The sequence below is a fragment of the Diabrotica undecimpunctata genome, chromosome 1 (assembly GCF_040954645.1).
Source record: "Diabrotica undecimpunctata isolate CICGRU chromosome 1, icDiaUnde3, whole genome shotgun sequence".
Classification (NCBI taxonomy): domain Eukaryota; kingdom Metazoa; phylum Arthropoda; class Insecta; order Coleoptera; family Chrysomelidae; genus Diabrotica; species Diabrotica undecimpunctata.
In genome coordinates this window covers 60,364,163-60,377,217 of record NC_092803.1, presented here as the reverse complement: position 1 = coordinate 60,377,217, position 13,055 = coordinate 60,364,163, and the positions used below count along the sequence as shown (strand labels likewise).

General features: G+C 32.5%; 1 protein-coding gene across 7 annotated transcripts in view; it reads right to left on the bottom strand.

The window, feature by feature from the left end:
• Sh (Potassium voltage-gated channel protein Shaker) overlaps positions 1–13,055 on the bottom strand; it is a 566,859-nt gene that overhangs the window by 145,151 nt on the left and 408,653 nt on the right. For 5 of the 7 annotated variants that reach the window (XM_072543327.1, XM_072543321.1, XM_072543300.1 and 2 more), the window contains exons 4-5: positions 10,439–11,070; positions 1,489–1,618 (exon numbers count right to left, since the gene is read on the bottom strand). In XM_072543327.1, the coding sequence (XP_072399428.1) occupies positions 1,489–1,618; positions 10,439–11,070 (762 nt within the window). Of the gene's footprint in view, positions 1–1,481; positions 1,619–1,667; positions 1,798–10,438; positions 11,071–13,055 lie in introns of all 7 variants that reach the window. The other 2 variants (XM_072543314.1, XM_072543331.1) reach the window with 2 other exon arrangements.

Sequence of the window (13,055 nt, the reverse complement as noted above, 5' to 3'; positions counted from 1 at the left end):
TTAACTAGAGAAATTCCCATTATAGGGGTCTGTAGTCTACTATATAGAGAAAAATGTTCTGCAATATGGGCATCGAAATTAAAGACGAGACACTGTACGTGATACACTTTGGTGACGACCAACCCTACTAGCTAACGACGATAGTAATATAGACTATATGCTTCTAAAACTGGAAGAGTACTTAGTTGCAGGAGATAAACCAGAAGCCTTCAAATTGAAAAAGAAGAACTATAAAATCAACTGAAACTTTCAAATACTTGAAAGTATAAATAACATAAAAAGCAGGAAATAAAGAAGAAATATATTCCAGGATTGGCCAAGCAAGATCAGCCACTAGACAGCTATTCCGACAATTGTGGAATAATAAAATAAAAAAATTAAAAAAAAATAAAAGAAAAGTCAATAGAACGGTAATAAAAAGTATTGGATTGTCCTTTTATTGAACTCTGTGAAATAAACCAAAGAAATAAATAAAAAATTAAGGCTGTGGAAATAAACTACTGGCAACAATGTTGCCGGCTCAGTAGACTTGATAGAGTGAGGAACGAAGATAATAGGAGAGAAATGGAAATTTATATAGATATAATAGATACAATTGAAACTAAAAGACTGAATATAAGACGAAGTAAACCAAGACGGTCCTCAAGAGATGAAGAAAATGCAATGACTGGCAGAGCTTTAAAAACTGAAGATTTCTTCCACAGAAAACACTGAAAATTAGGCTGCGAGAAACGGCGCTAACTGTAGAAGGATCACCTTTTATTGTTATATTATCTATCCATTTTGACGAAGGCATGATAGTTTTCTGAACATTTAGGAGAATTTTTTTCAAAATAGGAGTTTTTGTTACAATTTATCATTATACATTACAAATATTCCCAAATTTGATACTTTTAATATCTTTCGAAGATATTTCTAGAAGGTATATTTCACTACAAGTAGCTTCCTCATTGAGTCTTAGTCAATTTAGTACCCTCTAACATAAATGTTAAAAGTTATGATAAACAGGAAATTCAATTCTCTCTACTCTATTATGTAGAATGGGCATAATGGCATAAGATACATCATACCGTTTGCCATCAAAACATACTAGTCTGTCCAGGAAACTCTAATATATTTTTCATATCAACAAGCACTCTATCTGGTAAATCTAGCAGAATTATTGTAAGGGTCATTTTATAAAGTGGATAAGACCGACATCGTGTTTGTAACAAATAACAAATGAAAACCAATCTTTCAAATATGTTGTCAAATAACAGCTTTCTGCAGTGTTTTAATTGTTCAGTTTATTAAAAAAGAGCCATGTTTCTGTTAGTTGATATTTGTTCTAATTTTTTTAAAAATTGTATTAATTTTATTCGGATTTATCCTCTGTAAAAACAAACTTAAAATGTATTCTTCCAAGCCTGACCTAGGTGGTCATATGGTGTCGCGGTGTATAGCTACGGTAGTGAGCAACTAAATTTGAATTAGGTTTGTACATCATACGTCATGTCGCCGTAGCCCACGGTCGTCATGGTGACCACTGCCCACCAGAACGCGTCTGGGATAGACTTGAAGAAGGAATTCTCGGAACCGGCTTCTGCGAAGTAGACAGCACTAGAGAACAGCACGACACCTGTAAGGAGGAGGATAGGTCAGTAGTGCCGCTTAAAATCATAGAGTACCTCATATCTCCGTAGCCTACTGTCGTCATTGTGACTACCGCCCACCAAAATGCGTCCGGTATGGATTTGAAGAATGACTGCTCGGTGCCCGCTTCTGCGAAGTAGACTATGCTGCTGAAGAGCACCACACCTAAAACAGAAGGAGACAAAACGGCCGCCAGAGGCCACGGAGAATAAACCATCAGTTTCAATTTTAATATTTTCCAAAACACAAATATTTAACTAACATTTCAGTATGTTTTATTTCTTTTACAAACACAAACAATTTTAAACCATAAAACCTACTTATACACGAGTTAATTTATATCTAGATAACTATAATTTACAAAGAGTAGTACTCTCAATAATTTTCTTGACATGTTCAATATTTTCGTTAAAATATCGCGAAACAAACTGTCTAACGTTGATCTGCGGCTTATTTCTTAGAATGGCATGCAGAATTAAAGATATTATTGCCTTAATCTCAGGATGTTCCCGAAGATATTTTTGGTTTAGGCGTGCTTCCTCGATCTTGCGTTCGGATAGTTTTTGCTGCTGAGTTTGTTGTAGCTCTTCTAAATTGTAACATTTTATGCCATGAGGTATATTACTGGAACAGAAGCTAACCAAAGACGATGATTTGTAAGATATATGACCATGCATACTGGGGATTTAAATTTTTTTTTTAAATTTATATTTTCGACCCGTTTTTGGAAATAATCATCCCCTTTTTAGAAATATGTTAATATTTTAATGCGCATAACATGCACAACTTGGTTAAAAAAATATTTGACATATGTTTTATAGACGTTGACAGCGTTAATTTAGCTTCGTTTTTTTTTTGTATTTTATTAATGGACTCTTGCCTTTCGCTACACAGCCGGTCTCATAAACTTTATTTTCTTTTATATTTCGCGACTGTGGTTCTGATTATGTTGAGTTATTATAACGAAAATACAGCTAGTAAAACAAAAATATTGAAAAGATTTCTGTAATCTTGAAATATATGTTAATATTTTAATGCGCATAACTTATTAAAAAGAAAATATAAGTAAATTTTAAAAAATATATAAAAGTATGAAGGTTACTTTCCTTTTCAGTTTGTTTAAGGTAGAGATCAGATCAGATTTTACAGAAGTTAGGTTTTGAAAAGAGAAATTTTTAGTAGCGAGTTATTGTAAACAAAAATTTGTTAATTTTTGTATAAGTTGAAGAAATAAATAAAGCTTAAAGTTTTGGGCTGATTCAATTCTGCCAAGAGACGAACATGGTTATAACGAATACATTTGTTAAATTATATCCACGAAGGCTTCATACGTTGAAATCTCCCGGTGATCAACCAGGAAAAATCATAGGAAAACAAATTGATTTTATCAAAATAAACAAAAGATTTCGAAGTTCTATCATGTTAGAAAAACATATCCAAGCGCAGATTTCTTACGACTCAAAGTAGTTCATATAAAAATAAGGTCCAAAATAGATATAAATGTACTGAAAAAAAAAACATCCAGGAAAAAGTAAAAAGAGAGCTTAAAAAGAATTTCAAATCATCTATTAACATACTTTAGCATGAAAATCTTAAATCAAAGAAGAAAATAAGCATGAATAGATAACAGATAAAGTATTGCAGATGATCAAAAAACGAAAGGAATTAAACATGGGCAGATTACTTTCGATTCCTATTAGCCAACGGTGACGATAATGAACCACCAAGAGTAGAGGTGACGCAAATGAAGAAATAAATATTGAGGAGCAAAAGGTAAAAGAAGCATTAAGTGAAGCATATACTGAATGAAATTATAACACTAGCAGAAGAACACCAAGTTTGTAGGTCGGGAAGATCATGCACCGACGCTATATTTATAATGAGTACACGAGAAATCATTCTTCTTCTTCTTGTACCACTCCTATCGGAGATTGGAAATCATCAAGGCTATCCTGACCTTGTTTACAGCTGACCTAAAGAGTTCATTAGTGGTACAGCCAAACCACTCTCTCAAATTACGCAACTATGACATTCTTCTACGGCCTGGATTCCGTTTTCCTTCTATTTTTCCTTGCATTACATTTTGAAGTAATATGTATTTATGTCCTCTCATTACGTGACCCAAATATTCGAGTTTTCTTCGTTTGATCGTTGACAAAATTTCTGGGTCTTTTTCTATCCTTAGCATTACTTCAAAATTTGTAACTCTTTACAAAATCAGAGAAATAATTATAATACAACAAACCTATATATCTATGTTTCGTGGACCATAAGAAGGCATTTGACCGGATCAAATTAAAGGACGTTATCTACTTACTGCATGCATTAAAATACCTTTAGGAATAATTAAAACGACTTAAATAAGACAATAAAAGTAAAAGTAAAGAAGAACTAACTCACCCTATTGAAGTGTGGACGAAATAATTAAAAAATAAGAACTAAAAAAGGATACCAAATAGGAGAGAAGCAATATAATTAATTATGCTATGCAGACGATACGGTACTCTTAAATTGAGGGTGATTTACAACGTATGCTGCACAAATTTAATATAACCACCAAAAAATTTAACATGGTAATTTAGCGAAAAAAGATAAAATGTATGGTTATAACAGCAAATTTACTAAGATGTAAATTGGAGCTGGAAGTTCAGATTATAGAACAAGTCATGAAGTTTAAATATCTATTCATCACATTATCTAGCTACGGAAAGCTCGAAACAGAAGTGGAAGATCCAGAAGTGAATAGAGCAAACAAAGCCGCAGGTTGCCTAAATGAAGCAATATGGAGAAATAAAAATATCGCGAAAGAAAATAAGATTAAAAGCAAGGGTGGCCTTAGACCCAGACGTATATACTGGCTTGATTATCGTAGGAAATGAACTGATCCAGTATTAAATAATCTATGTCGAGCTATTGTGAACAAAATAAGATGGGTCATTGTGATCGTCAATAATATAGACACTTTTATAGAGCAGTTTTAAAAACTAGTTACAGTTTAAGTATTACATGTGTCAAATCCATTCAATTGAACTGATTGATGAAGAATATACTAAGAAAAGAATAATTAAAAAAACGCTCCCATTGTCATGAAAAAAAAAATCAATGAGTAAGTTTAATGAATTTCTAAGTTGGAAGCAGAATATGTGTAGTGTAGAAAGTGTAGATCATAGAAAGTTATAGTTAATTGGATATTCTATAAAAATTATCCAAAAACTGTTCAATCCCACTGAAAGAAGACATTGCGGCAACAGAAAAAAATTAAATAGAAACAGGAAAGTGTGCTTAATAATCATTGGTTTGACGATGACTGCAGGGAACAATAAAAAAAGAAGCCTACAGATAGATGCTTACCCGACGAACTAGAACAACTATAGAGAATTACCAGACAATGAAATAAGAAAAAAGGAGAGCACACAAAAATAAAAAACGAAACCACTTAAATAATGAACTTAAATATATAGAATATAAATATATAAAAAATCTAAACAGAGAAAAATAATTCAGAGCATTCTATAAGAAAGTTAACATCAACAGAAAATAATTCAAGGCAACCACAACTCAATGTAGAAGTCAGAATGGTGACCTATTAACAACAAGGAAAGGTGTATTAAATGGATGGGTGGAATACTTAATATACGCACTTAATATACAGAAAACAGAAGATCGCCTGGAAGACGAAAAATATAAGGTAAGCGGGACAGACGAGTGGAAAGAGAAACCACTAACGATTCTTGAAGTTAAAGATGCAGTTAAAAATAGCCAGAGACAAATAACCCGAAATAGATAATCTTCCAGCTGAAATACATAAAAAAAGGTGACCACAATACCATAATGGCACTAAAGCAGCTAACAAAAGAAGTATAGATTGCATATATATTGGAAATATATATCCAATGGTCATTGGAATATTGGAATATTTTGAAACATATACAAAAAAGAAGATCTTGGAATGCTCTAACCACAAAGGATTTTCTAAGCCCTCTAAATATAGCGTATAAAATATTTTCCACACTACCATGCCACCGTATGGACCATATGCAGAACGAATAGTAGGACAATACCAGGCTGGTCTCGTAGCTGGTAAATTGACAATTCATCAGATTACAACCCTGAGACTAATTTTATAAAAAACACTTGAATATATCATAGATAATCATCACATATTTATACACTACAAAGCCTACGACTCTGTTAATAGAAGCGATATACTCAAAGCAATTAAAAAGATAGGAGTACCAAATCAGTAAATTTATCAAAATTAAGTCTTGAAAAAGTTAACGAATCTAGGAGGAACTGTCTGAACTTTTTAAAACAACGGCCTGTGCCACTAAGTAAATATATAACAAAATTAGTGCAAATTCTTGCCTATGCTAATGATATCAATATTGTTGAGAAATACAAAGGTAAAACTCTACAAAACAATAATACGCCTACTCCTAATATATGGTTCAGAGAAATGGACGTTAACAAAAAGTAATAAGAAAACATGTTAGGATCCAAAAAAAAAATAAAATTCCTGTAGTTGGCTGTATAATGATCAATGACAAAAGTTTATTTAAAATCTCTTTTGGGCTAAAAAGCCCATCATCAGTGTTTTGTTACTAGGTGCACATGAGTGAAGCCACTAAATACTTGGGTAAAAACCCTTTAGATGGTACAAAAATTAATATGTCTTATAATTTATTTAAAAATATGTTTTAATGTTTGAGTATTTCTCAGATAAATTGCATGGCAATCTTAGACTCCCACTAGGGGTTGCTGCTGACCCTCAGACGACGTCTGAATGGGTTCTAGATGGCAATTCGAGTTGAACTAGATCTAGAACCTAGAGAACGAAAGAGAAACCTAGAGAATCTAGAATCTAGAACCCATCCCTAGTGGGAGTCTTACGTATTAGGTTATCTGAGAAATACTCAAATATCACAACATATTTTTAAATAAAATGTTGGATCCTCTAAAGGGTTTTTACCCAGTTATTTAGTCGCTTGACTCATATGCACTTAGTAAAAAATAATGTTGGTGGGTATTTTAGTTCGAAAACGCTGTAGCCAAAAGAGATTTTAAATTATATACGTCTTATAAAGAATTTTAAATAAACTTACATGTTAGGATGCCTTAAAAGAAAAGTATTATGAAGCGAATCTATGGAACGGTGAATGACAATGGAGTATGGAGAAGACGATACAACTTTGAACTTTATAGAATATACCAGGAGCCAGATATTGTAAAATATATTAAAATAGGACGTCTGAGGTGGATCAGACATGTAATGCGGATGGAACAAAATGATCCAGCTGGAAAAATGCTCCTTGATAAATCTATTGGCCAGAGAAAAAGAGGAAGATCCAGAACAAGGTTCCTTGATAACATCAATGAAGACATGATAAATATGGGAACACGTGCTTGGAAGGCGATGTATAGGGACGACCAGAGAGAGAAATTTTTAAGAAGGCTAGGACCCACTCAAGGTTCTAAAGGCAAAATGATGATGACGATAACATATTATCTGTATTTGCCATTTAATTTAAAATATAACCTCTTAGTGGGACATCATTTTCAGCTTGCATAGTCCATAGAAAATAAATTATCCTTGGTTGATTTGATATGCTATTCATCATGTCATAATAATATTCTTGATATTTTGAAATTTTGATAATTTATATTTAACTATATTTAACTCTATAGATACTTTTGATATCTTGAAAAAGTGTTTTAAAAATTGTAAAAGATATAAAACATACAGAACTCAAAAGATCCTATTTGTAAACATTATTAAATAAAATCATATTTTAGCATTTTGTTGTTACACTTGTAGCAATAGTATACAAATATGCAATAAAGTTCTGAATATTCAGGAGGTATTTCCTCTTGTGTATATGTATTTCTTTATATTTATAAATTCGAGATAGAAACTATGTCAGGCACAAAATCACTTTGTATGAAAGAAACACACGCTCAAGATACGCAAAAATAAAATAAGTAAAATAATATTAAAATTAGAGTGTCATATATCGGATAAAACTTTAAACCTGAAACTCAGAGTACGAAGGAGTTAAAACTAAGATGGCGTATTAATTATAAATATTATATTTAAACAAAAAAATATAAGAAATGTAGCTATTAAATAACGGGACTTGGCTAAACAAGCGTGAAACCTAGTCTTTCGAATGCAGTACCTCCATCCTGCTGTTTAAGTTAAGCTGTTTTTTTTCAGGAAAATGTAAGTTTTACCAACAGAAACTGAAAACTCACTAGTCTTCTAATTTATAGAAATAAATGTATCACAATGAATGTTTAACGCGTGCACGTGTTTGAGTGATTGAAGTGTTTTCAAGATGGCTGAAAATACATTGAGTATATTGCATTCCATAATTTTTCTTTCCCATTATAAATAAAACGATAACGAAAACTTTGGAAATCGGTGAAGAATGCGAAAGATGAATTTTACAAAACAATAATAACATGGAAAAATACTGAAAGAAAAACTGGAAAAATCTATCTCAAATAAAATCGGAGAAGATCAGGTTGGGTTCACGGCAGGAAGATCTTGCATAGACCACATATATACACTCCAACAATTAATTGAAAAAAAAAATGGCAAAAAATAGACCAGTACACATGGCATTCATAGATTTAAAAAAGGCATATAACACGGTCCCCAGAAAACAACTATGGAACACGATGAAGGAAATCGGAATAACTCAGAGGTTAGTAGAAGCCGTAAAAAACCTTTACAACAACACCAAGATACGAGTTAAAACCGGCAATACATACTCCAACGAATTTAAGACCACAAAAGGCTTATTGCAGGGATGCTCTACATCTCCGACACCGTTCAATATATTCCTTAAACAAATATTAAAACCATGGAAAAGGAAATGTGAAGGGATGGGAATACCAATCCGGGACAACTTCTTGTACACATTAAGCTTTGCAGATGACCAAGTGGTAACGGCTCAAGATGAAGAAGGTCTGTGCTATATGCTCCGAAAATCAGAAAAGGAATACACAAAAAATGGACTGGAAATAAATCTAGAAAAGACCGAATATTTAACAAGAGAGCAAGAACCAATGAGAAACTTGGAAATGGACGATAATAGGGAAATTAACGGCACTGACAAATTCAAATATTTAGGATTCATACTCTCAAAAAATGGAACCACCGAGCAAGAGATAACCAGGAAATTAGCACAGACAGGAACATGTATTAAACAAATGAACGGGGTACTGTGGGATAGACAGATTACCAGAAATAGAAAGAAGAGAATTTATAACACCTTTGTACGCAGTATTATGACTTATGGAGCAGAGAATTGGGTAATAAATAAACGAAACAGGTCCAAAATTACATCAAATATAATGGAGTTCATAAGAAGAAGCTACAGAGTGACAAAAATGGATCGCATCAGATATGAGGAAATAAAACGAAGAATGGCAGTAGAACAAGACATACTCAGCTACATCGAAGAAAAACGTTTAATTTAGTATGGACATGGGAGAAGAACAGATTATATAAGGTGAATAGCAAAGATTTCGGATTGGAGCCCAATAGGAAGGAGGAAAAGAAGTAGACCCTGAAGATCATGGAGGGATAAAGTGGACGAGACCATGGAAAGACGAGACCTTAGAGATGGAGAATGGTAGAACAGAAAAAACTGGAGACGTTGGCTGAAAGTAGGAAGGCGGCGACAGCTGTAAAAATCCTTATATAGATAGATAATAACATGCAAAATATGTGTGCTAAAACGGTGTCTAAAATTGTCACATTTGCACCAAGAAGTTCGCAAAAATATTTGTAATAACACTTTGAATTAAATTCAGTTAAAAATAACTCATGTTGTTAGAAAAGACAATGGCATCGTAGTTTTTTACTTTTAAGTCTGTAACAAATGACCAATCCATTCACTTGAGGAGCTCAACTTTATCAAGACGCAAAAAAGTTTAAACGAGGAAGTACAAATTATTATTTTCGATATTGTAGGGAATTGTGTGTATCTACTGTTTTCTTGAAGATCAAACTATTAATCAATATAACTAAATTTTTTTTATTTCTGAATATCATTGGTTTCTTTACCTAAGTCCAGATCATTTGGAATTGTCTGCCAAAAGATTTCTTGCGAGGTAATATAATCTCAGTATTAAAATACCCATCTTATTTTCCGGATCTTGGTCTGTACGAGTTACATCTATACAACGTGCTTTAAATCGGAATTTGTTGAAGCTGTGAAGGCGAAAGCTATACGAGTCCTGAAGAAATTGACAGAAGAAGACAGAATAAACGCAATAGGACGATGAAGGGATAAAAGGGTATATTAAGGTACATAAGATGATAATAATTAATAATTAAATGATTATAAAATTAACCAGTGTCGTTACTTAATAGCCACACACATCGTAATCTAGTCATGTTGCAATATTAAGCTATAATAAGTACAATAAATGGAAAAAGATTAATAGAAAAACAGTAAAATTGTAGAGACTTGGTAAATAGTACTTTAGGAAAAATTTCTTGATATGCAAGTGACCACTTTAAGTGGTATACTCATTTAAGAGTTGTTCTACATCTTTGTGTGTATTTCCTTTTTTCGAAATTGAAAAAAATTAAATCCAAAGATACTAAAATTAAGTCATAGAATATTTACCTTAAAAATCATTTTTCTTATAGAAGTGTTTACGGAAGGAAAGATTTGTTGATTATTATACATATACACTCGTAGAACATACCTCGTACAATTCAGTGTTATAAGCTTTGTGAGTTTGATAACATTTATTGTTGTTGGTTGTAATAGAGAAAAATAATACTAACCTATAAACAAAAAGAATATGAGCAAGCCCAATTCGCGCATGCTGGCCTTGAGTGTTCGTCCGAGGATCTGAAGACCTTTGCTGTGCCGGCTGAGTTTGAAAATTCGGAAGACTCGCACAAGCCGAATGACACGTAATATGGCCAACGACATGGCCTGGTTGGTGCTCTTGTCTTGCGGACTGACAGGCGCACGCGGCAGATTTAAAGTATCTTCTTCTTCCGCCACGACAGTGGCCAAAGTAATAAAATACGGAATGATGGCGATAATATCGATAAAGTTCATGACGTCTCGAAAAAAATGTAACTTATTGGGACACGCCAGGAAGCGCACGGATAACTCGAACGTAAACCAAATTATACATATGGTCTCGATGAGGAAGAACGGGTCCGTTATGTCGGGCACTTCGTCCTCTTCTATCTTGGTGCCGTTGGTGGTGGTATTGAACACTTTGTAGTGCTTGAATTCGGGCAGAGTCTCCAGGCAAAATATGACGATGGACAGCAGAATGACGAAAACTGATATGATAGCAACCACCCTCGCCGCCTGCGACGATTCTGGGTACTCGAACAACAGCCATACGTTGCGCTGGAACTCGTGCGATGGCAATGGTTTCTCCTCTTCCTTGATAAATCTGTAGTAACAAAGCATTCATTAATATTTTATAAAAAATGATATAGTATATAATAACATATATTAACAATACTATAGGAACAGCTGAAAATAACATAATCGTTATGGCATTTGTATCAAATTGAGGCTTAGTTTAGAGATAAATTATATACAAATAAATTATTTATAAATATATTTATAAATAATTTATATAAATATATAGGTACTACACCACATCGAGATATTAGTAACCAGGAAGTTTTATTCAGTTAATTTAATAAAGTTCGTTTATCAACTTGTATAGAAATAAAAGAGACGATAATGTTTTCCGCTTTTTGTCACTGCAGTAAATCTATGTAATATGGATAAATTTTAATTTTTGTCGAGTCTAATATTATCTAATATCTACTTAGATCTGGTTCTTTCTCTCTTATTCTCATATTACAAATTTTAGTAGTTATGGAATTAACTGGATTCGTCAATTTATATTTCTTATCAATCTACGTTCTACCTAATCACACGGTCTATGGCACCGTGCCCAGCTTACAAAAAGAAATAGTTTCGAGATCTATTTTAGAAATCTATACACGCTATTTGTTGAAGATACAATAACCTGTTAAACACAGGTTTAGAATAGTAAAATCCTACTAACGATTATAAGTAAAGTTACCATAGATCTGATACTAATAACTACATCCACTGTGCCGCATTTTTTGCTGCCGTGCAAAAGTTTATCCTAGCTTAGAAGTTATTAGCCTTTATCATGCTATTTGCAGTACTAGCTGAATACCAAGTATGCTTAAGCAACCACCCATAAGTACGAAGTAAACAACCAAAATGTTAAGCTCAAATTAACTTCACTGACTCAAATGTGGCGTAATTAAAGTAGATATAATCATTTACTTCTTCATTTCCTTTAGGTACCGTTGCTAATATGGTTAATAATTTAATGCATACTGTTGCAAAAGTACAACATAGCGAATTACACCTCCTATTATTCGGTGCGTTTATGATGACATGATTTATTGTATGGTGAGATATTTGTATAACATAGCTCATTCACTGCTGAAGAATGTCGGCACGCTCATTATACAAGTAAATGAATCGAGTTGACATTTAGCAGTTACATATAACCTCCAAAATAAGTCATTACTTTCGAGTTGCAATTTCAATGGTTTATTGTGCTATTTAAAGTTTGAAATAAATGTCGGATAATAGTATAAGGTAAGTAGTACCATTTTTTTACATAGAAAAACCGAATTTTAATATTTAGCAAATAAGATGTACTAAAATATGTATGTTGCAGAAATACAACACTATGATGTTGGCGCTTATTTTTTATTACATACTGTTTTATTACATATATCATCTAAGCAGTACTTATTTATTTCTTTTTATTAGTTTCAGTCATGGCAATTAAAAAGTATTTAACTCAAAAAGAATTGAAGGAGATTGTCCGTAATTTAAGCGAATTTTAGAGACGATTGTCTAAATTTTTTAGAAACAGATAGTCTGAATGATTCACAATAGATACCATAACTAGAACAGGAAGATGAAGAAAATCTTGAACAAATCATCAAAGATGAAGAAAATCTTGGTGAAGATATTGTCGAACAAACCATCGTATTTAAAGGAAATCTTGATGAACATAGTATTAAACAAGGCCGAATTCCGAATTATGTGAGAACAAAAGCAACTAATTAAACATTATTTGGAAAAAGACAAACTTACTGTTGAGTGATGCGCAGAAAGTTTCCGTGGTACTAAGTCATTATCTTCCGAATTTCTAGAGATAAGTACACCATATGAATGATTTTTATACTTTTTTACAAACCAAACGACTTATATGATAATATATAATACACCAGGCATGTATTGATATTACCAAACCTTTACTATTTACTAAAATTAAACTTAAAAAGTATTTTTAATAATTGTTATAATGTCTAATGTTCGTCTTTCTGAAACACGATTCTACTAGAATAGTAACGTTGGTCTAGAATAGTA